At 51.2% G+C, this 24,980-nt stretch overlaps 2 protein-coding genes across 2 annotated transcripts in view; one reads left to right on the plus strand and one right to left on the minus strand.

Annotated features, from left to right (window-relative positions):
• The window catches only part of LOC149364310 (phospholipid-transporting ATPase ABCA3-like), a 96,213-nt gene that overhangs the window by 23,174 nt on the left and 48,059 nt on the right, over positions 1-24,980 (minus strand). Inside the window, exons 17-21 of the mRNA XM_089574252.1 lie at positions 23,836-24,078; positions 20,750-20,981; positions 19,359-19,494; positions 8,889-9,213; positions 7,113-7,238 (exon numbers count right to left, since the gene is read on the minus strand). Of these exons, the coding sequence (XP_089430378.1) occupies positions 7,113-7,238; positions 8,889-9,213; positions 19,359-19,494; positions 20,750-20,981; positions 23,836-24,078 (1,062 nt within the window). The remainder of the gene's footprint in view (positions 1-7,112; positions 7,239-8,888; positions 9,214-19,358; positions 19,495-20,749; positions 20,982-23,835; positions 24,079-24,980) is intronic.
• On the plus strand, positions 3,028-4,406 carry LOC149364311 (uncharacterized). The gene has a single exon (XM_089567508.1). The coding sequence runs from the start codon at positions 3,028-3,030 to the stop codon at positions 4,252-4,254; it is 1,227 nt and encodes a 408-aa protein (XP_089423634.1). The 3' UTR covers positions 4,255-4,406.

Consider the following 24,980-nt stretch of genomic DNA (forward strand, 5'->3'; position numbering starts at 1 on the left):
AAACGGAAAGTGAGCGAAGCTACACCGGAGCTTACAGCCTAGGTCAAAAATAGCTACTGGCGGCTGCCTTATAGCGGTGTTAACAATCTAGGTTTATACAAGCACAGAAGGGGCCGTCTTTGAAATGCAGTTTTATTTTCTGTAGGACATTAGGTGGCGCAAAGTGTGACCTCACACTTTTTACATGTCATCTTCACGCAAAGCTGCTGGTATAAAAGAAAAGTTATGGCGGTCGAAAGCAGCGCACTCTACTCGCTGTACTTGCTGCATACAGTGTCGAGCAGCGTCGAGCAACAAATTGCGCCGATGCTCCCTTTTAGTAAGTCCGGGGGTAGACTCGGGGCCCCGGACCTTCCCGCCCTGCTGCCGGGGTCCCAGCCCGCTCTCCAGCGCAGGATGCCCAACAGACGGTGACGGCAGCCCTGCGGCTTGCTGTCCAGGCCCTCTTGCCACAGCTCCCCCGTGACTCGGGCGCACGTCAGATGTGCCTGGCTGTCCTCGCTGCCGAGGGCCCCTCCACCCAACACCATGGATCGCCGTAACTCGGCCCCCTCACGGCCTCGGGTCATGCAGTGGAACGTGAATTCCCTGCGTGCCCGGCGGGCCGATATAAAAGACCTTGTTCTGCAGGGCTCCCTGGACTACGACATCATGGCTCTCCAGGAGACCCGGATTCCTGCAGAATCCTCCCGTCTCCCAGGGTACACTGGGTACTCGGGCCGCTCCTGCTGCACCCTCCAGGACTGCAGTGACGCCCCCTGCCGGGACGACGCCCAACCCCAGGAGAGACCCCGCACGGCCATCTATGTCAGGAATGGGATCCCCCATACTGTCCTGGCAGCCGATGACCCTGACCTGGGTCACCTGGAGATCTGTGCTGTGCGCGTCCGCATGGGCAGCACGGACACCACAGTGGCCTCAGTCTACCTCCCACCCAGTGTGCCTTGGGACCCTTCCTGCCTCACGGCCCTTCATGCACGACTTGGTAAGGATGTTCTAATCTGTGGAGATTTTAATTCTCACCACAGGGATTGGGGCAGCCGTACCACGTCCGCCAGAGGCAGGAAGCTTCTGGATGCCATCACTGCAGCCAGTCTCAGGGTCCTGCAGCCCAGGGCCCCTACCTTCATCCGACCAGGCCGTTCGTCCATCATCGACCTAGCCTTGCTGTCGGACGCCTGCTATACTACACCTGGGATAGAGCTCCGGATTCCCTGGGCTCGGACCACTTCCCCATCCTTCTGAACCCTTCCTCTCGAAGGCGCAGGAAGGAAAAAGTGTACAAAATCACCAAGTGGCCCATGTTCAGGGAACTCGCAAAGGACATCCCCCATGCAGAGGACTTCCTGACCCTGCTGGGCAAGTGTGCACAAAGTGCTACTGTGTCCTGCTCTGCCTCAGTGCAGGCCCCTGTCCCCGACCTTCGCCTCCTGGGACTCCGAGCTGCCAGGAGACGAGCCGAGCGGAAGGCGGAGAGCACTTCGCTCCCAGAGGACTGGACGGCCTACCGGCGGATTGATGCTGTCTGCCGTCGCCAGGCGAACCGCCGGGCTAGGGAGGGCTGGGCTGGCGTCTGCCAGTCCATCCGCTCGGCACGGCAGTCGGCGACGGCCTGGCGACTCCTGCGGTCCCTTCTCCAGGTCGCAGCAAACCGACACCCAGTCCTCGGTGCCGCCATTGCCCGGGGGGTGTCGTACCAGGCACTGGCGGAGCAGCTGGCCGACCACCTCACCAAGGCTGCCCACCCGAGTCCAGGCCCCCCACTGGGACCTCCGTCCCAGTGTCGAACCCAACTTCCTCCTGTCCTTGCAGGTGCTGTTGGCGTAGCCTCCCTCTGCACTGACCCGATCACCCCACACGAGCTGCTCAGGGCCCTCCATCGGTCCAAAAAGAAGAGCGCTCCTGGGGCAGACGGGCTCACATTGCAGATGCTGCGGAACTTGGATGCCCCGGAAAAGGCCCGCCTGCATGCTGACCGTGTTTAACGACATCTGGTCGAGCGGCATCCTCCCGGAGAGCTGGACCACGGCCATCGTGGTCCCTATCCTCAAACCCCGCAAGCCCTCCAAGGAGCTGTCGTCCTACCGACCCGTCTCGCTGACCTCAGCTGCCTGTAAGACCATGGAGTCGGTGGCACTCCAACGACTCACCTGGATTGCTGAGGCTACTAACTTTCTTCCCGAGAACTTGACAGGTTTTCGCAGGCACCACTGTACCGCAGACTCCATCGCGGACGTGGTGTCATCCCTCGAGGAAGCGAAGTTCCACGGAGACGTTGCCATCCTTGTCCTCCTGGACGTCCAGTCGGCCTTCGACGGTCTGCCCCACAGCACCATCGAGATGGCCTTGGACGAGCTGGGGGTGACAGGTAACCTCCGGCGGTTTATAACCTCCTTCCTGTCCAACCGTTCTATGCAGGTTCGGGTTGGCCGCACTCTGAGCAGTCCTCGCCCCATCACCACCGGGGTCCCTCAGGGGTCTGTCCTCAGCCCTTTCCTCTTCAACCTGGTCATGGCAGGCCTCCCTCGCTCCATCCAGCAGGACCGCCGCCACAGAGTTCTCTGCTCTGTATACGCGGACGATGTCGCCCTCTGGGTCCGAGCTCCGAGGAGGCTAGATTACCTCTGCCAGACAGGCCCTCCAGCGTGCCCTCAACGGGGTGCAGCAGTTCCTGGCGACCAAGGGGCTGTCTCTCTCAGCCACGAAATCTGAAGCTTTGTTTATACATCCGAGGGGAGCACGAGCCACGGCTCAGATTGCTACCCTCAAGATTGACGGCACTAAGCTCCCTTGGAAATCGCAGGTGAAGTACCTTGGTCTCACCATCGACCACCGGCTCTCCTGGATTCCTGCTGACAAGGCCCTCCTGTCCCACATGGAGCGAGTCGGCCGAGCAGTACTTTCCATCGTCGCCCGAGGCAACGGCTGCACCCCCACCTGGGCCATCCGACTCTTCGAGGCAGCGGCGACATCAGCCATCCTTTACGCCCTCCCCCTAGTTACGCTCCGGAGCACCCGCCTTATCGCATGGAACTCTCTCGCAGGAAATGGATCCGCCGCTTCCTGGGGGTTCCACCACGATCGCAGGTCCCGGCCACGCTGGCAGAGGCGGGCATCTTCCCGCTGGACCTCCTGCTCCTGCAGATGGGCCTGACCCACACGGACCGGCTCGCCCACGTTCGTGATGGCGGTGCCCTCCGTGCTCGCCTGCAGGCCAATGCCGACTCTAGGATGGGGAAGCTCCACGCACTCTACGTGGAGACACTTGGGCCTCCCCAGGGCCTCCCAGTCCTCCCCCCTCTTCCAACTCGACCTCCTCTGCAGGTCACCCTGGACCTTGACGGCGTGACCAAACGCCACTCCCCTGCTGCAGCACTCCGCCAGACCACTGCTGCCTTCCTGGAAGAGTGCAAAGGGACCACCCTCCTCTTCACCGATGGCTCGGTCCTGCCAGCCACAGGGCAAGCAGCAGCGGCTCTGGCAGTGCCCCAACTGCAGCAGAGCCGGTCCTGCAGACTTTCCTTCCCGGGCAGCTCCACGGCAGCTGAGCTGGCAGGTCTCCACCTGGCAGCAGAATTCATCGGGTCTTCCACCCCACCTGGCCCTGTCGCTGTCCTGTGTGACTCTCGGCCTGCCCTCCAGCTCCTGAGCAGGCCCCACATCTCGCAGACATCGGCGAGTGTCCTGCGTGCCCACCTGCACGCACTGGAGGATGCAGGCTACCAGGTGTCCCTTCACTGGGTCCCTGGCCACACCGGCGTCCAGGGCAACGAGGACGCCGACTCCCTCGCCAAGGCTGCCCACAACGATGGGTCGCCCGTGACCACTAAAGTGGCCCCGCATGATTTTGCCCGGCATCTACTAAGGCGAGCGGTAAGGGCAAAGCATCCTGACAGGCGTATCTCTGCGTGCAGGCCCTTCCACCGGCTCCCAGACAAGATCCCGCGCAGAGAACGTGCTCTCCTGCTCCGACTTCGGATCGGATGCTCATGGACGCCGACACGCAAGTTCGTAGTTGGTATGGCCTCCTCCCCTGCCTGTCCATCGTGCGGGGATACAAGCACCATGGGTCACCTGTTGGGTGCATGCCCTACTTTTGCTCTGCCTCGTAGCCGTCTCTTTGCAGGCTACCGTGCCCTCGGCCTGCCAGCAGACACGGAGGACCAGCTGCTGTTCCCGGCCCGGAACCACCTGCCCGCCTGCCGGCTCCTGCTGGCCTACCTCAAGGAGACCGGCCTGGACATCCTTCTGTAGCCCGAGGAACCTGGACCTGCAGCCCAAGGCCTGCGGCCTCCTGGACTTGCAGCCTTGGACCTGGACCCTTCTGGACCTTCGGCTCCTCCCAGCCACATGAAGGTCTAGGAATCTGCCTCCCCCAGCCCGGTGCTTGCACACTATCCTAGTGCACCGAGGCTTCCCCCCGCGAGCTGTTGTTGCGGCGGCGGCGCCACTCCAAGACCCCTCCCCCTGCACGGACTCGGACCGCTCCCGTCTCGGCGACGACCATACCCCCTCCCCTCTCCCCTCCCTACATCCCCCTACCCCTTCCCCTGGTCCCCAAGAGTGATGCCACCAACTGGCCAACATACGTCGGGACCAGTACCCCCTCCCAAGAATACCCCAAAGTAATAATCAATCAATCAATCAAGTCCGGGCGGAGTGGTGAGCGCCAAGTCTCTCCGCTCGCTGGGGAAAGCTTTCACTTCAGACTTGAACTTCGAAAACACTTCCTCTATAGGGTTAAAAAATGGGCTGTAAGGAGGCAGCCTCTTGATTGAGTGCAGCTGACTGGCCAGGCTTGCCTGTTCCTCATGGCTGTGAGCGGGAGCATTATCAAAAATAAAAACAGCTTCTGAACCAGGCTCTTCACTTTCGACACGGGCTGATATATCGCTCAAAAATTCGTTAAACACGACCCAGTGAACCTTGTCGACAGCCGTCCAATGTATGACACCATTTGCTGACATACAGGCGATAATGTTAAGGTTTGCGCCTCTGGTGCCAGTCGTCGTCTGCACTGCAGGTTGCCCCTTAACCGCACGGCCGAAGCTCCTTGAACACCATATGTTATAGTTGGTCTCATCAATGTAAAACCTGCACAAGCGGGGTCCTTCACACTGCAGCCACTGCGCATATGCTTTGCGGGTGCGTTTCACGTCATCTCTGTTGCGGTCGATCGGCCTCTGAGTCACCAGCTTCATAGAGTAGCCATGCGCATCCAGTAGGCGATCAATGCTACTTGTGCTGATGGCGATTCCGGGCAATTCTTCTTCCACCGCCTTCTTTATTTGCTTTAGCGTGAAAGCAGGGTTGCTGTCCACAATATTTCTGAGAGCCGCTACAACCTCATTTCCGAATTTCTTCGACGTTCCGCCTTTCTTCAGCACCTCTCTATCGGTAGCTGCAATGGACCTTGCTGTCTTTAAATTGATGCCCAGCGTGTCTGCCATTTTTTTCACATCTCCTCCACGTCTTGACACATCGAGAATTCTGGCCCTGTCGTGTTCAGAGACTTTGCTGTTCTTTCTTCTTGGTTCATCTGGGGGCTTGAATGGCGGTCCTCGTTTTCGGTGTCCAATTACGACGTAAGAGCACGGCTCATCGGCTTCCATGGAAGAAAATACTGCGCGTTAATGTCCATGCGAGATGAAGGAAAAGTCGTACACTATCACCTGCTTATAGTATACGAGTGCGTACCACCACCGTCCGGCTCAACTCCGTTGTGCAAATGCAGCCACAATGCGGCACACAAAAAGCCGTCTGCTTTGAAACTTTCTTGTCTTCTGTGTTTTAACAATGCTTTTTTACGTGCCTGAGAAATAAATCATATTTCTTGAAAAAGGAAGTTCACAGATTTCTAATAACGTGTGCACATATCTGTCTTTTTCTGTTGTCCTAGTATATTTTGCAAAAGCAGACGACAATCCACAGGAAATGGAGGCGCAGAACTTGCCTTCTGCTTTGGAACTTTCCATCACTGGCTGTGTACCTTTTTTTCACACAAAACTACGTAGGGCTAATCTAAAGTACGGTTTATTAACAGTTTCTTTGACTATCTGACAAAATAATCGCATCTTTTATTGAACACAGTGGATTCAATGTTCCATTATAAACAGTGTGTGCATTTGTGCCCTCCTCCGTTCTATGGTCATAATAAAGAGCCAGTAAGCCTGAGCCCCTGATCCACTGAGCCCCTGTGCAGCTTTTAAATGCTGATATTGTGCGCTTTAAACGGCGCTTTAAAATACTTGTATCATAGCAGTGTTGGTTATAATATTGATGAAAGCTATGCAATATGTGGACACTTCGCTCAGGCATCGTATGGTTTGAAAAATTATCTCATCTTTATTCCTGGCATTCGTGTTCTATGCTTTGGAGTCTTCTACAGCATTCGTTTTTCGAGTGTGGATTAAATTGGTTGGCACCTGGATTAAAACAGCTGGCGCACGTATTATTTGCGTTGGCACTGGGATTAAATTGGTTGGCGCTCGCATTGTTTGAGTTGGCACTTGGATTAAATACGCTGGCGCGTGGATTAAATGTTTTGCACTAGGATTAAATTCATGGCACGCAGATTATATCAGTCAGCGCGTAGATTATTTCCACTGGCACTAGGATCAAATTCAGTGGGAAAACCTGTAGTTACGTGCACTGGAGGGGATGCTTTGCCTGCATGCTTTCGATAGCGCATGTATTTTTCGCCCGATGCAGCCAAACTTTGCCGAGCCACAGCGGTGAGGGTAATTGCGTTTTCGAAATTCTAAAAACTGATATAGCTATTGCTAACGACCGGCTACAAATATCTAATTGCAACTAGGCGCCTAACTGTAATAGTTAAAAAGTTAATTATTAAAAATTAGTGAACCAGTTTACTACCTAATATGATTCACCAGTTTTCTGGTGTGCGCCAACATTGGTAATACTATGCTGGAAAAGCCATATCTTTACCAAGAAAATTCTACTTATGAGAATTTTTGAAAGTGTTCGCTGAAACACCCGGTATATCCTTAAACGCGGGCTTTGCGAGGGTGTCGTCATTGGTAATCGCTCTTAACTACAAACCGACCGATTGCAAGACAGATTTACGCGGGAAGGTTTAGAGACGGACGTACTCAAAGCTGTGTACGTGACGAAAAGCACGATGAAACAGGCGCCCACGGACTTGGCGACGAACGATGACAGGTAGGACATGCCGGTGAGCGTCGGGTAGCTGGCCAGCACCAGCGCCAAAAAGGCCACTGCAGATTTGTCAAGGACAAAATATCAGCCACTGATAACGGCGTCTCTCGTTCCCGGACGCTTTCTTGCTGTGGAGTATAGTTTCATTTCGTGCGTTTCCTTTTAACCCATGGGCGACGTTACATGTTACACCATTTATGTATTCCAGCATAAATAACCTCATACCGATTTGAATGATTATTGAAAGAGCATTATATGGCTCTGTGGCGTCATCAAAAAGTGTCCGCAATTTTGTCCCCACGATTACGTCATTCTCTGAAAACAAAAGTGTGAAAGTGTGATTGTGACAAATAGTGTGTGGTAAAATGATGCCGTGGGAAAAGTTTGGTTGATGAGGTGTAATTAGTTAATTAATTAAAGCGAAAAACGCCAAAAAATACTCTTCGACATAAAAATAGCCATGTACGTCGATATAGTACATGGACGTAAGAAGAGCCACGGACGTCGGTATAGCATGTGGACGTTTTGGTTTCGCATCGCTCCAGTGCGGGTCCCCGCAGTGATCTCAAAGTTTTTTCCCCCCTGCTGTAAAAAAAAAAAAAAAAACACGGCACAATGTAACAGCAACCGATCCCATCGCGATGATAAGCTCCGTAGCACCTCCTGAAAGCTATTAATGCAACCAGCAACCCGCTGCGAAACATAACCAGCATATTTTATTCCGAAAGCAATACTACTCCCAAGAACGGCCTTTCGCGTAGCGGCGGTCACTTGGCACGTTTGACCTTTAGAATGACCCCTGACGTCATACCACACCGAGTGACGTCACAGCGTGACGTCATAACAGGAGCGAGCGACGGGCTACCAACTCGGCTCGTCGGGTAACGGCGGCCGCTTGGCACGGCGCGCCGCGCTCTTCCCACTAGAGGCGCTGCATATGCAGAGTAAAACACCTGCTTTCGCAACCTACCTGGCTTAGCCAGAGTTATGCCCCCGCCAATTTTTTTTTTTTTTTTACCAGAGCACGCTTTCAATGCAGTTTCCAGAGGTCGGAATGGAGATAAGCTAAAGCAATGCAATAATGTTTCCATTGCGATCCTATCACCGGCCTATCAGGCGGAAAAAATCTTCAACCGAATACAACTAATGAGAAGGAACTCAATTATACACGCTCCATAACCGCGGCCATACACACCCACACGAAAACGATGCTCCTGTCACCTCCTGCTGGCTGGTTGATTGCCAGCCGCGGCTCATGTCAGCAAGAAGACATGACCGGCGGCGCGCAGCGCAACCTTTCCCAAACGCTGTAGCCGGTTTTCGACCGATTCCCAGCCCAACAGGTTCCTCATTTATGCCGCTGCGGCAAGTAGCTCCGAGAATGTTCTATAAGCTACCATCCAGAACCTGAAACCTAACCAGATGGAATGCACGTGGATGCCGCTGCGGCAAGTAGCTCCGAGGATGTTCTATCAGCTACCATACAGTACCTGAAGCCTAGCCAGATAGTATGCACGTGGATGCCGCTGCGGCAAGTGTGAACGCGCCGAACGATTCATACTTCACATTTCTGTAAGCTAGGAACATGCGCTCTCCATGGAATCCATAGCTCTCAGGACGCTCTATAGCTCTCAAATGGCGGTATACACGTGTGACCAGGCCGTTGTCGCAAGTGTGAACGCAAGTGGTGGCGAACATTGCGCAGTCACCTGTCGTGTCCTGACGAAGGCTGTTGTTGACCGCGAATGCGGCGCCGGCGATGGCCCAGAGCAGCACGTGGTGGACGGCGTCGAAGAGGTAGTTGCTCAGCCAGTACACCAATCCCGACACCCCGGTCATGAGCTGCAGCCGCTTGGAGCCTCCCGCGGCCTCGGCCACGGGCTCCCACACGAACGCGGCGCCGGAGAGCCCCATGAGCGGCGGCAGCAGGAACTTGCGCCACGGGCTGAGGCCTCGCAGGCCGCGCTCCAGAAAGTCCGAGTTGTCACGCAGCACCGTGCGCGAGTTCTGCGTCCCCTTGCTGGTAGCGTTTTTCTGCGCGGTGCGTATGTGCCTCGGTGTAATTTGTGAATAACATATAGAACACAAAGCATAAAAGTATATGGTATGGTATGGTATGGTATGGTATGGTATGGTATGGTATGGTATGGTATGGTATGGTATGGTATGGTAAGGTATGGTATGGTATGGTATGTTATGTTATGTTATGTTATGTTATGTTATGTTATGTTATGTTATGGTATGGTATGGTATGGTATGGTAAGGTATGGTATGGTATGGTATGGTATGGTATGGTAAGGTATGGTATGGTATGGTATGGTATGGTATGGTATGGTAAGGTAAGGTAAGGTAAGGTAAGGTATGGTATGGTATGGTATGGTATGGTATGGTATGGTATGGTATGGTATGTGGAGTTTAACACCCCAAACGTTCAAGATCCTATGAGAGACGACGTAGCGGAAGGCTACGAATTTAGCTACCTCGGGTTGATTAACGGTCGCTGGCATCGCACAGCACAGTGGTGTTTGCGTTTCGCCTTCATCGAAATACCGCCAGCAAGGGCGAATTAAAGTCTGCGACAGGTTGTAGGCACTTGACCCGCCGCGGTGGCTCAGTGGCGCTCGTCTACCAAGCCGGAGTACCCGGGTTCGAACCCGACCCGACGTTTCGATGGAGGCGAAACGCAAGAGGCGCCCGTGTGCTGTGCGATGTCAGTGCACGTTAAAGATCCCCAGGAGCCCTCCACTACGGCGTCTCTCATAGCCTGAGTCGCTTTTGGACGTTAAACCCCATAAACATAGACATAAAAAACATCCCCAGGTGGTCTAAATTATTCCGGAGACCTACACTGCGGCACCTCTTTCTCTCTTTCTTCTTTCAGTCCCACCCTCCTCCCTTCTCTTACGGCGTGGTTCAGGTGTCCGCCGAGATATGTGAGACAAATACTGTGCCATTTCCTTTCCTTAAAAACCAATTTTTGCCGGCACAGACATGGGCACGTGTACTGTGCTGTCGCGTGAAATAAGAATCCATCCATGCAATTACACTGCAAAAAAAAAAAAAGAAAGTGATCCAGGCCGTGGCGGTCAAATTTCGATGCAGGCGAAATTCTAGAGGCCCGTGTACTGTTCAGTGCAGTGCACGTTAAAGAACCCCAGGGTAGTCGAAATTTCCGGAGCCCTTCGCTACGGCGTCCCGCATAGCCTGAGTCACTTTGAGACGTTAAACCCCCATAATCCATAACTATTATCACGCGATTACACCCGCGCTGTGGCGTTGCATCGAACGCAACCTACTTTCTATCAAACGCGCCCGTCGTGTTGGCTTAGTGGTTAGGGCATGTTAAGACCGGAGGACACGGGCCTGGGAAGAATTCCAGACGTGAGTCATCGCGAAGCAAGGTACGACGAGGGCTGGCTCAGCGGCAGGAGCGGCGGAAACAGCTGCGACGGCGGCGCCATGGGTCGCCGGACAGAGTGATGCGGCGAAAGGTCGAGCTGTTGCTGCTAATTAAACGACGGCTGTGTCCTCGACAGAGGTCTCGTGCTTCGGACATCCGGCGGGGAAGTAAGAGGACGTTCGTTCACCTGCTGGGAGGCAACGAGCAGAAGACTTGCCGCAGTGATCAAAGCGACGCATCATTGTTTTAAGACTGTCTATACCCCTTCCCATCCTCTAAGCTGCGAGAGAGCTCAGCACCGCCCCCTGCCGTGGGTGGTACCACCAGCGTCCTCAACTGCCCATCCGATTGGACAGCGTTCTTCGAACTTTAATCCCCAGTCATGGATCCGGGGAATACGAACCTTATTATGCGAAGCATACTACTTTAGCTACCACTTCAGCCCTTCACCGTGGTTATGTGCCTCCAAATCACGTGATACATGACGTCACACAACGTGACACGATGATGTCACGACAGTAGAGAAACGGGGCGCATGTCGGACCGCCTCCCGCATTGTGGGCTAATTTTACCAGTTTAAAACGGACGTGGCCCAACCATTTTTGGTGTGCGAGGAAAGCAAGATATCCGACGCATCTGGATACCAACTTCAAAACGGTAGGCCAATTTTGCGACTTTTTATCGAGTTGTAAAGTTCGCCAGCGAACTGCCGCAGCTAAGCCTAACGAGACGAAGGCCTCCGCTAGACCTCGGCGCTTGCGCCGAGACAGAAGCCGACGGAGGGATGCTCGCTAGCCCCAGCGGGAGCGGAAACGCTCCCAAGGGCGTGCAAAGCGAGGATTCACAGTTCGAGGATTCTCACATGGAAGACGAAGTTTCTGAGGACGAAAGTTCTACCGAAACGTGCCGGGAACGCGCGAGCGACGCCAACACGGACACGGAGGAAAACGACAACGATGGCGCGGATAACTGGACGCCAGTTATGCGGGCCAGGGCGCGACGACGAGAAAAGCTCAAACAAGCAAAAGAAGAAAAGAAAGCCAGAGCGGAAGCCAGGAGGCTACAGACGCCAGTCGGACGGGACGCAGCGACCAATTTGGAGAAGACAGGCGGCAAGGCGCCATCGCGGAGGATACCACCGCTACCTAAGACCGACGTGAAAGTCATTATAAGACCTAAGCAAGGGCTGCAACTGAAACAGTTTCCACAGTTTCTCATCTCGAAAGCAATCCAGGCGGCTACCGGCCACCACTCAGCATGCGGAGGAGAGAACTTCATTACCAGAATCCGACCTGGATCCAACATAATCATCACAAGCACGCCATCTGAAGAGACGGCAAGACAAATCAAGCAAATAAGACAACTCAGCATCAAGGGCGTCAACTACGAAGTCAACACGTACATTGCGGCGCCGGATGATGTGATCCGAGGAGTCATCCACGGAGTCGAGCCGGGCCTCAAGACCGAAGACCTACTGGCGGAACTTAGAGTCCGAACGCATGGAGTCGAAATCGTCGGGGCGAGAATGCTGGGTAAATCCTCCTCAGCAATGCTACTCTTCGACGGCAAATTCCTTCCCAAGCAAGTGATTTTTGCAGGGGCTGAGTACCAATGCTACCCGTACCGAGTCCGAAGGCAGGTGTGCCACACATGCATGCAGCCTGGACACAGAACAGACGTGTGCCCAACCCCACAGGTGAAGGTATGCAAGTCATGTGGAACCCGGGACCCCCAGGAAAACCATCATTGCGAAGAAAGAAAATGTGCGCTCTGCGGTGGTGACCACGCTACTGGAGACAAGGACTGCGAGATGCGGTATAAAAAAGCCAAGTACCAAACGGGGCAACCGAAAGGCAAGACCCCGCCAGGTCAACGAACGCAAGACAACGGGGACACTGGATCGCCGGGACAGCGAACGCAAGACACCGGGGACGCTGCTACACGAACGAGCAGATCCAGAGAAAAACAAGGGGCAGACGCAACGAAGCAACTGCTTCGTTCAGACAACAACGCAACACTCAGCAGCAACGCCGACAAGCGCACGAGATCGAGGTCAAGATCAGCGATGCGATCCAGATCCATGTCGACAACGCGCAAAGAAAACAGCGGGTTCCAGGAACGCAAAGGGGACTTCCCAGGCCTGGCGAGCGAAAACAAGAAGCAAGATCTCAACCAGCCACAGCAGAGACCGGAGAAGAAGGTGAGCTGGCCAATTGGACATAACTGTGCAACCACTGTGTCACACTCTAAGACAATGCAACTTGAGGACAGAATAGCAAAACTAGAACAGCGACTTGCTCAAAGCGATCAAAGGGTCAAAGAGCTAGAAGAACAAAACACGCATCTTAAAATAGAACTCCAAAGACGAAAAGCACAATACATGAACGCACTCAAAAACCTCGAACACGCCAGACAGCCCATGTCCATCACGGAGGCCGATCAGGTAGAAACGTACCAACGTAGGACAGATTCCGCAGAGGTGGCCGCCATAAAGGCGGCACAACACCAACTACAAGAAATACAAGAACTCGATCAGGAGATGGTGAGAGCAACTTTGCTAGCAATAATGAAACACCATGTCAAAGTCAGTGAAGACCTGGAGAAAATGGACGGAAAATACAACTACATTAAAGGGAAAGTAGCAACTACAACGAAGGAAGCACACAGCAAACGCATGAGAGAACACATGAGCAATAGGCCCATCCATTCCGACGAGCAGGAAGCAAGAATACAAAATGTCTAACGGCAAACACACAAGGCTAAACAAGAAAGGAAGCTTGAAAATTTGGCAATGGAACTGTAGAGGAATAAAAGGAAAACAAACTCAGTTAATCCACCTCATAAAGAACCAAGAAAAACCGCCGGACATCATTGCCATCCAAGAATACGGGGCCAGGGCTAAAACAAGCATAACAGGATACGAGATGTATGACGGAGACGGTTCCGGCAAGGCCGTCACCTTAGTACATAAGTCAATTACGGCAATCTGCAAAACCAACATACCGGATACGGACGTACACCACACTGTACTAGAAATTGTACCAGAAAAACCAGCGGATGACAGCGCTTTCATCATAAACGTATACAGCCCCCCAAAACAAAAGAACCCCAGAATTCACGAACTGTTCAAACAAGCCAGCGATATGGCAGGCCAGAACCCACTGTTGATCCTAGGAGACTTTAATGCGGCAAACCCCATTTGGGGGTACCAAAAACTCAATGCCAAAGGTAAAAGCATAGCAGAAAGCGCAGAAAAATACTGCATGGAGCTAGCTAACGACCCCACAACTACGACGAGGATAGGAAACAGCGTCTGCAAAGACACCACGCCTGACCTAGCCTTCTCAAAAAACAACGAGAATATCCAATGGGAAAATACAATGGAAACCTTAGAGATGCCTAGGGACTGCCAAAATCACAGACTGGGAAGCCTTCAGAAACCACAGCGACGAAATAATAAAACCGATAACCAATATAGAAGAGTGGTGCACGGAGCTTATGAAGGTCAGACAAAAATACACGAAGATGATCGTTCGCACGGAACAACACCCAGACATAGACAGCCACCTTCTTCACCTATGGGAAGCACGAAGAAGCCTTATCAGGAGATGGAGGCGGCAAAAATACAACAGGAAACTCAAGCTGAAGATCGCAGAACTGACTAAGAAGGCATCAGAACAAGCAGACAACATCGCCACGCAAAACTGGCAACAGTTCACGGAAACACTTAGAGGAACACTAGGCACGGCCCGAACTTGGAATATACTAAGAGCTTAGATAGACCCCACAAAAACCAAAACGGAAAGCGGCAAGTCCATGAAAAGACTACTCCACACCTTCCCTGGAACGGAAGACCAACTAACACAAGCACTGCGGGAAAAATGCTACGGCACAATCATGCACCCAAAACAAGACCAAGTATACACCGGCGAAAACAACCCCGCGATGGATAGGCCAATCACCGAGGAGGAAGTAAGAGCAGCCATAGGGGAAGCAAAAAAGAATACGGTAGCTGGAAAGGACAAAATAAATAACGCTACCATTAGAAACATGGGAGACACGGCCATCGCCGAGCTTACGAAGTACCTAAACGCTATCTGGGAAAAAGGAATCGTGCCGGCGGAATGGAAACATGCAGAGGTAATTATGATACCCAAGCCGGGTAAAAGACTTCAAATTGAAAACCTAAGACCAATCTCCCTAACCTCCTACATGGAGGACAAGGGATATTGCCCTAATGCCATGTTTGGCTTCAGAAGGGGACTGTCCACGCAAGACGTACTCCTACAATTAAAGGAGGATGTCCTCACTGAAATACCAAGAAGCGGCGAACACATAGTGCTAGCACTCGACATAAAGGGAGCCTTCGATAACGTGGGACATGCGGCCATCATGGAAGGTCTCAATAACATAAACTGTGGAAGCAGAGCCTTCCGTTATGTCAAAGCCTTCCTCACGGAACGAACAGCTACGATAGGCATCGGAGATACAAGATCGGAGAGCTTCACGGTGCCAAACAAGGGTACCCCGCAAGGCTCAGTAATATCACCGCTACTATTCAACATAGCGATGATAGGACTCACGAAAGTACTGGACGAAATAGAAAACATCAGCTACGCAATGTATGCAGATGACATAACAATATGGACAACCACAGGCTCCCTAGCAGCTAAACAAGAGCGGCTACAAAAAGCGATCGACCATACTGAACAATACGCCAGGGCCAGAGGATTATCGTGCTCAGCAGAAAAATCAGAATACGTAAGAATCAAAAAAGGTACACGAAAATACGACTCCCAAATCACCCTGAAACTCGGAAACGAGACAATACCTGAGAAAACGGAAGTCAGGGTACTTGGAATGTGGCTGCAAAACACAGGCCGATGTAGCAAAACCATTGCCTCTATTAAGAATACAACAGAGCAAGTCGCCAGAATCGTGCGAAGAATCAGCAGTAGAAAGAAGGGGATGAGAGAACAGGACACCCTAAGACTCATTGACAGCATCGTCACGAGCAGGGTTACGTACAGCCTCCCCTACCACGAACTAAACAAGCAAGAGACTCTACAAATCGACACCATACTACGCAAAGCGTACAAAACGGCGCTCAAACTTCCAATGTCCACACCAACCGAAAAACTAATGGCCCTGGGAGTATCAAACACCTTCGACGAACTACGAGAAGCGCAACGTAGTGCGCAATTAGATAGACTCACTCAAACCAGAACGGGAAGACACCTACTGGAGAAATTACGGCTACCTCTAGGCACACAAAGAGACAAGGAACAGATTAATAATGAAGACAGAAACAACATCCGGGTAAGACCAATACCACGACATATGGATCCGAATTTACATCATGAAAGACGACAAGCCAGAGTCCGAGCACTCACCAGGGAACTAAGCGACAATCCCAACGTAGTCTACACGGACGCAGCAAAGTACCGATACCAACGCAAAACAATCGCCGTTGTAACAGACGAAGGAGGGCAAGAAATAACCAGCGCAACGATAAACAACCCAAACATAGAAGCAGCTGAAGAAGCCGCCATTGCTCTGGCAATATCGCACGGCAACGCAACAGGACACAACCTCACTATAGTGACGGACTCCAAACAAGCATGTAGAAACTACACAAGAGGCAGGATCGACAGCATCGCCAATCATATTCTACACACGACGAGAAGACACAAAAACACTAAACATAGTATAGTGTGGGTTCCGGGACATGAGGGGATGAGGGGCAACGTGGCAGCAGACGAGTTAGCTCGAGGATACGTCAACCGAGCAGACTCAGCACTTTGCACCACAGGCACCTTTGACCCAGTTACCCCCACGTACTCAGATATACTCGATCATTACAGGGGTCAGCGGAAACGCTACCCAGCCCCGCACAAAAGGCTCACCAAAGAGGAGGCGGTAGACTGGCGCAGACTACAAACCGGTACCTACCCACACCTTCACAAACTACACAAGATTTTCCCTACACAATATGCAGACGAATGTCCGTGGTGTCAGGGTAAACCTACACTAGAACATATCACATGGACCTGCCCTAAGGCAGACTTAGAGCCAAGAATAAACCCGAGTGTGATGCAGTGGGAGCGCTTGCTGGCCAGCGAGGACGAGGAAGCGCAACGATTCCTAGTGCGCCGAGCCAAGATGGCAGCAGTCAAGTGCGGCATCCTGGACCAAGGATCGACCACGGCGCCCAGTGACCCGTAAGGGTCACGAACACCAATTTATTGACAATAAAGTTTTTTCCATCCATCCAAACGGGGGCCCACCTCGCGCCGTCGCTGTGGTTGTACGCCTCCAAATCACGTGATACATGACGTCACACCACGTGACACGATGACGTCACGACAGTGGAGAAACGGGGGCCCACCTCGCGCCGTCGCTGTGGTTGTGCGCCTCCAAATTACGCGACACGATGATGCTTCGCATTCTCCAAGCTTAACCAAGTTAAGCCTCAGCTTTAACGGGATGTTTTTTTGGTGACCACAGCACTCCCATCTCGACTGTAAATATGTAAAATAAACATTCTGTACAGTTTCCTCCGTAATGGAGTTCGACATCGTCTTTCAGAGCCGAGACCTGCGGCGCCAAATGACACATCCAACTTTAGGGCCCCTCTGTCCTCAACAGGCGCTCGGCTATTTGGCCGGCGGCTCGAACCTGACCGCGGCGGCCGCATTTGGATGGAGGCGAAGGTTTATGGTTTATGGCGGTTTAACGTCCCAAAGCAATGAAGGCTATGTGGGACGCCGTAGTGAAGGGCTGCGGATTCGACCGTCTGGGGTTATTTAACGTGCACTGACGCCGCGCAGTACACGCGCGAATAAAAAAAAAAATGAAAATTGGTTTTCAGGAAAGAAAATCTCTGGACACCCGAACTGCGTCGTAGGGGAAGGGACAAGAGGGGAATGAAAGAATGAAGGAAGAAAGAGGTGCCGTAGTGGATGTCACCGGAATAATTTCGACCGCCTGGGGATCTTTAACGTGCACTGCCATCGCACCTCTAGAATTTCTCCTCCATCAAAATTCTACCGGCGCGGCCCGGATCGATCCCGCGTCTATCGGATCACCAAACGCAAAAGGCGCCCATGTGCTGTGCAATGTCAGTTCACGTTGAGGATCCCCAGGTGGTCGAAATTATTCCGAAGGCCTCCACTACGGCACGTCTTTCTCTCTTTCTTCTTTCTCTCCCACCTTTATCCTTTTCCTTACGGTGCGGTTGTACATTTACGCCCACATCTACCCCGATCTCATAGACCCCACCTGCAAACACTGCGGTAGCACTGCCACCCTCGATCATATGCTATGGGACTGCCTGGAGAATCCTCCTCCGGAAGCTCTTATAGAAGCTCCCTCACCAGACGCCTGGGAAGAAGTGCTGCGCAGCTCGGACCCCGCCGTCCAGGCAGGAGCCATCGAGCGCGCCGAAGAGGTCGCCGCCAGCTATCAGCTAACGGCCACCTGGCCCTTCTGCTAAGCGCCCAGGAACCCTTCTTTTCCGACAATAAAGTTTTCTCTCTCTCTCTCTCTCGGGTGTCCGCCGAGATGTCCGAAAATGACTGCGCCATTTCCTTTCCTCAAAAACTAATTTTTAATTTTCAATTTCCCCAGTGTTCCATTCAGCGATGCCCGCGTTGTAAGACGGCAGCGGCGCCTGAGCTCTTCGGTGGTCACCGCGCGGTGGTTGCGACTGAGAGAAGGATGAAAAGGAAAGTACACGGGCCTGCCAACTGGCTCAAACCGAACCACCACCGCTGCCACGTGCAGATAGAAGAGAGTTCAAAGGTAAGAGGACAGAATAAAAGAGAAAGTAAAGACGCGCGTCACAACAACCGCGTCCGCCGGGACGGACGCTTGCTGAAAAAACAGATACACGACCGCAGCCCGAAGGCTGCGGCCGAATGCCACAGATATATAATCCATCACCGCGCGGCAAGATATATAAGGGGTATATAAAGGGGTCAAGCCATTAAGCTATTGGGTCACACCCTTTGCATATATTTATTTTTCGTTAAGATCGGCAAATTCTGAGCTCCTTTCTGTTATGCTGTCCTGTGTTGTTCATTATTGCGGGGAGAGTTCTCTGTCATCGCCCCTAAATGACAACTATAAATGATGCAATGTATTTCACAGCGCGGTCTCCTAAACATTTTCCCCCGGCATCTTGAATTTGAATTCGTTCCTGCTTTCTTTGAGTATTTTTAACCAGACAGCTTATATAGTTCCCGAATTTTCTTAGCCCACCTTTAGCTGCATCGCGAATTTCAGAGATCCAGCGGACAGTGGACAGCTTTATTTTATCCCGGAAAAGGACCTGCACTTCCAGTTTCATTCGTCGGTAAGATTCCAATTTTTGGTCTATTTCCTGGTAGGATAGCATCGCCTTCTTTTACTGAGAACAATAACTGGATGCAATAGATCTGTTTTCCTAAGTCGCCCAGCTCTTGGTTTACGCATATTTTTGAAGACATTTCACGTGTTTTGTTAATTTGTTCTGCAGTTTCTCGAAAAATTTTCCATTCCCGCGGTCTTACTGCTTTTAAGCATGGTGCAAGATATGGCCCTACTGTTCGCCAATTACTGGCCCGTCGGCGCCAGTTAATGGGCAAGTGTGGCAATGCGTACCGACGGAGACAACAAGCGAGGGGCACTGGACGCCTCCAAACCGGGCCTGCCATTGCAGGGCTTTCTATCGGCGGAGTGTTGTAATTTCGTCGGCGGAAATAAAAAAAAAGCACACATGAGCTACCCCGCCACTTACTTTGGTAAAGGCCAGCAGATGAACCCGGAATCGTGCCTTGGCGTCGCCCGTGTAGTACCGGAGCAGCGCGCTGTTCATCAGCGACGTAGAAATGCTCTTGCTGTAAGGCACGTACGGGTTCCACCACGTCTGCGGACTGGGTGCGCAGGGCGCCCAATAGACAAGGCGTTGGCTACTTCGAGGACGACTTCGAATCTTTCCCGTACACATTCATAGGCACCCATATCGTTTCTGACCACTCTGCCTATCTAGCCTGCACTCCCTCATTACTTCCAGTTCCTGACCACCAAATGTAGTCTGCTGAGTTTTAAGTCTTCCGAATGGTATTTTCTGCCCTGCCTATGTACACTACGTACCTTATCTGTTTAGCTCCTAATCGTGGGCTATAATTCGAGCAGACAGTAGCGGTGGCCTCTAAACAAGAATACGCCTGTATCAGAGAAAAAAAGAGAGTGAGCTTTCCTCTAGCGCACCAACTTTTATAAAAGAGAGTGCACTAGAGGAGAGCTTACTCCCCCTTTTCACTCCCTTTTGTTTAGAGTGAGTGGTTTGAGCATCCATCTCGCAAGTTGGAGATGCGGTGTACGATCCCCAGTGTCGCTGGGTACAATACACCGGTGATACATGGGTGCACGTGCTATAGCGTTTTTCAGTCAATGATGCTATTGCGCCTTTAAAATACATAATCATCTGCACAATTCGTGAACTGAATTTCTCAGTAGGCCAACGTCATCAGTAGATAGTAGTTTGCTGAGCTGTTTTCTAAAACATTCCAGGTATACTTCTTCTGAACCCAATAGTCTGAACACTTCTAGAGAGCAGAAAAATAGGGCACCCTTTCCCGATAACCTTTCAGGAACTCAACTTCGTGCTTCTCCGACTAAGCATTATGGTCGCTGATCTACACATCAGCGACAATAGTGCGGATCCACATCAGCACTGCTCATAAGCGACCGAAAAATATATATTTTCCAGGATATCTGTGAGCGCGTTTTCTACCCTCTGTTTATTCACTGCCTGCTTGAGTGACGGCGCATTCACTGAATCAAAAGGTGTCCTAGAGTATGAAAACTACATATAGACGTTCGCAGCATTTCGCAATTTCTTTGTTTTTTTAAAATGCCTCGTGCGCGACAATCATGTTTGCACGGAGCATTGCCACATATGAAGCCTTCTCAACGCTTTCTCCCACGGCAACATTTTACCACACATTTGTCACAATCACGCTTTCATGCATTTATCTTCAGAGAACGACATAATCGTGCGGACAAATTTATGGAAACATCTGCTGACGCGACAATCATATCATGCTCTCGCATTACTGAACACCCATTTGAATTCAATTCTCGCCAAGTGCATGCTGTTAGAAGACATGCAGCCACGTGAGAGACCTTTCCGCATCGCCGAAGTCGGCCCCGACGGCGTATTGACGGGAGAAACTGAGGAATTCCTTGGAACCGAGACCGTCCAGCTCGTTGCTCAGCGGCAAGTCTGTTTCCTTGATGGTGGTGACGTCCTGGATTAGCGGCGCGTAGTGCTTGGCGGCCAGCGGAGTCGACAAACCCCGCACGATCGTCACGGTATCCGAGTACACCGCGCCCAGGTCGATCTCGACGCTGCGATCTGCGCACAGGGTAGATTCAAGTTTCAGAGGCTCATCAGAGTATTTTAATCGTCGCAGTCACGAAACCTCGAATTAAAAAAAAAGGCAGAAAAGCCCACTGTGCTGAGAACTTCAAGCGACAAGCTTGCTTAACCGAAGTGAAGCGTAATGGCGCATCCGACAAATTGTGGTGCGACATCGTCATCTAAATTATTGGAGGTGCCGGGACTGGCGGAGCCCCTTCAACGACGCCACGATTTAATCAGTGCCCCCGGTATAGACGGATACAACTTAAGTCAGCAGTGAAGCTGGACATTCAGGACTGCCGCACAAAATTCCACCACGACAAAAAGTAGTCCGTTGCAAAAACTTGATATTTAAACGAAAAGCTAATCACGAGAAAAAAAATTATAAGGACTAGAATTATCATATCTAGCTTGTTTAATAAATTCCAGCAATAAACAAGCTTATTTGGTTTACTGTTGTAATTGGATAGCGGACAGGACGCCGCGGACCATGGCCCAGTGTTAATAACTGGAGTTTTCTTAAGTCGCATCCAACTGTAGAACACTGCTGCCAATCTGGACAACGGCCAAATTGGCAGCATTTCAACCGAGAGCATTTCAACCAAGGCCACTGAGGAATGACAACGACCAGCAGCGTTAACGCCAGTGGTGTCTCACGCATGTGTAGCGTGTTCACAGAGGAAAGAGACAAATCTCCAAAGATACACAACATGCTTTCCGCGATGGCATCTCGAAATATTGGTAATCCCTTTCTACGAGAACGACAATTGCAACAAAACTGCAGGTACAGAGAACCCTTTAAAAGGTGCACCGAGGGGAACTACATTCATCTCAGTAATCAAAACTGAACAAATTATAGGCTGTAGCTCAGTTAAAACATTCGGCGAGGGCCGCAATTGAACTTAACCACAAAAATTTTGGGGGGCCAAGAAATGTTTCAGACTGATTTTCGCTCTTTCCTCTCCCCACAAAAGGGGGGTTAGAGCAAGGAGAGACGTGCCAGTCCCTCCATTGTATTCTTTTACGAAAAGGAGAGGGAATGAATTTTTCCTCAAAATTGTAAAAATACATTTAGTGCAACTTAAATATAAATTCAAATATAAATTAAAATTTTAATTTAAGCCTTTCGAATTTAAAAATTTAAGCAAAATTTAAATATTGCGACTCCATGTTATTACAACAGTTAAATTTTTTTTCATAAATGGAACCGTTAAAATTTTATTAGCACCTAAATTTAAAGTTTGAATTTATTATTGAACTTAGATTTCAATCTTTAAGAATTGCAAATTTAGATTCCGGCAGCACAAGCCGCATTTATGTATGAGAGGAGAAATTCTAGAGGCCCGTGTACTGTGCGATGTCAGTGCACGTTAAAGAACCCCAGGTGGTCGAAATTTCCGGAGCCCTCCACTACGGCGTCTCTCATAGCCTTAGTCGCTGTGGGACGTTAAACCCCATAAACCAAACCAAACCAAACCAGCATTTATGTATGAGAAAACTGAATTTAAGAACATTCCCACCGCCTGATTCAAAATTGTGACGTCTATAACAAAAATGACGGGATGCCGTCTTAAGAGAATGGCGCCTCCAAAATCTGCGCCAGAAAATCGGTGTTGACGCGTGCAACTTACTTGCGAAATTGGCCTGTGGTGGTGACAACTGTATTTTTTGTCCTTTTATAGCTTATAAAAACTCTGCTTACGATGACAATGGTCTCTTTGTGATCAGAACGCGGTATCCTATCTGTAGAGGCTGAGTTTACGCATTTTGTACGCAGTGTCTCTCTAAACTTTACAAGTGCACCAACAGTGTGTGAAACGCACTGCAGCATACCTTAATTCACTAATGGCTTCTTATCGAACTGACTACTCGTTCTCCCCGATAGTACGAGGTCATGACTGGCGCCTTACCAATATCCCTAAAAAGAAAAGTATACAGCAGCTGTATTTTTTCCGTACTCTCCAATGGGCAGAAACGTGGAGGCTAACGAGCGAAAAGGGTTTGGGTTATTGGGGTTTAACGTCCCAAAGCAACTCAGGCTATGAGAGACGCCGTAGTGAAGGGCTCCAGAAATTTCGACCGCCTGGGGTTCTTTAACGTGCACTGACATCGCACAGTACACGGGCCTCTAGAATTTCGCCTTCATCGAAATTCAGCCGCCGCGGCCGGGATCGAACCCGCGTCTTTCGGGCCAGCAGCCGAGCGCCATAAACACTGAGCCACCGCGGCAGGGCGAACGAGCGAAAAGGGTTCAGCTTAAGGAAAACGCGGGGAGCTATGGAAAGAAAAATGATAGGTTTAACGCTGAGAGACCGGAAGCGGGCAGAGTGGATGAGGGAACAAACATGGCTTTGTCATCTTAGTCGAAATCAAGAGGAAGAAATGGGCTTGGGCAGTGCATGTAATGCGAAGGCAGAATAACCGCTGGTCCTTAAGGATAACAGAGTGGATTCCAAGAGAATGCAAACAGGGGGCGGCAGAAAGTTAGGTGGGCGGTTGAGATAAGAAGTTTGCGGGGATATGGTGGTTGCAGCTTGCAAACAACCGGGTTAATTTGAGAGGCATAGGAGAAGCCTTTGCCCTGCAGTGGACGCAGTCAGGCTGGTGATGGTAATGAAGAGATATCATTGCTTTCACCACAGCTTTCATATTTTAAAGGCCACTCCTAACGTTGGTTCTCTGTTTCATCAGTTTTCCGGTGCATGAATCTCCAAGGAAGTAATAGCTGATGCGAGCAAGGGCGGGGTATACGTTCCTGCCGCTGAGCATGTGGCATATTCGGAGCTTGTCTCAGCGGGGACCACGATTAATTTCCTAGTCGAGACTTCTGCCACCGCTGATATCTCACCCAAGTATCCCGTTTTCTGTCGAAGCGCGGTCACCGCCTCCGGGAAGAGAAAGACCATCCAGGAGGGTCCCGACTGCACGTACTCCATGAGGAACACCGTGGCGACGAAGAGCAGGTAGAGCACCAGCGCCGGTACCGAATTGGCGGCCAACAGGGCTCGCCGCTTTGCCAACAGCGCTGTAATCTGACCGCCGATAGATGGGGACACCTTGATATCGTCGCTTGCCCCCTGCACAACGCTGCCTGCGACGGAGACGTGTATAAGGACGGTGCAAGTGCACGACGTGCCATATCGTCTAGAATCGCTGTCGTCAAGATGGTCTGCTTTTGATATTTGTATTCAGTCTGGAATATATGGCCACAGTTTCGAGTATTTCTCCCGCTATTGAACGAGCTATTCCACATTGGTTACGTCACACAGAGGAGTAGGACTCATGAGACGAGTGTGCTGAACGGATAGCGTCATGCGACGTCGTGGCTATGTTACAGCAGAGGTAAGCTCCTATTACATAAGTAGATTGAGACAGCCTTTTGAATGTAGTTTCCGATACAACATTTATTGCAGGGAAACGAACTAGGACTTGACGGCTGGGTTTTTCTGACGCTATATTACCGACTGTCCGCTTTTTAACGTGTCAGCAGTGCGGTAGAACCTATTCAGTCTAAAAAGCTGTGAGACCCCCATCGGCAGTGGCCTAAGACCATTTGCTCCAGAAGCGAGTTTATAGGCACTTTTTGGTGCGGGCGGCTGCTGTGGATCTGGCGCCCTAACCTTTCCCCCTCTTGAATCTTGTTCTATTTTTTTTTACCCTGTCTGATCAGTAGACCCAAGAGGTCGTATATATGGACTAAACAAATCTTTCAAACGCCCAAACAAGCATTTAAACAAACAGTTAACATTTCACGACAAGAGTAAGTTGTGGTCCCTGGTCGGCTCCGATTTCCGATAAGATGGGGGGAAAGCTATTATTTCTCCGCTATGTGGCAATTTAAACAACGATGGCTCGCGTGGGAGCAAATTCTTAGTGGTTTCTGCGTTGCCTCGGACGCATACGTTGGCATTGAATTACGCATCAGGCTTTCCTTTTGTCTTATCTACCTTAGATCCGGGATAATGAGTGATGAATCCTCGACTGCTTGGCAAT

Source organism: Amblyomma mixtum, chromosome 2 (assembly GCF_055824585.1).
Source record: "Amblyomma mixtum isolate Tamu chromosome 2, ASM5582458v1, whole genome shotgun sequence".
Taxonomy (NCBI): Eukaryota; Metazoa; Arthropoda; class Arachnida; order Ixodida; family Ixodidae; genus Amblyomma; species Amblyomma mixtum.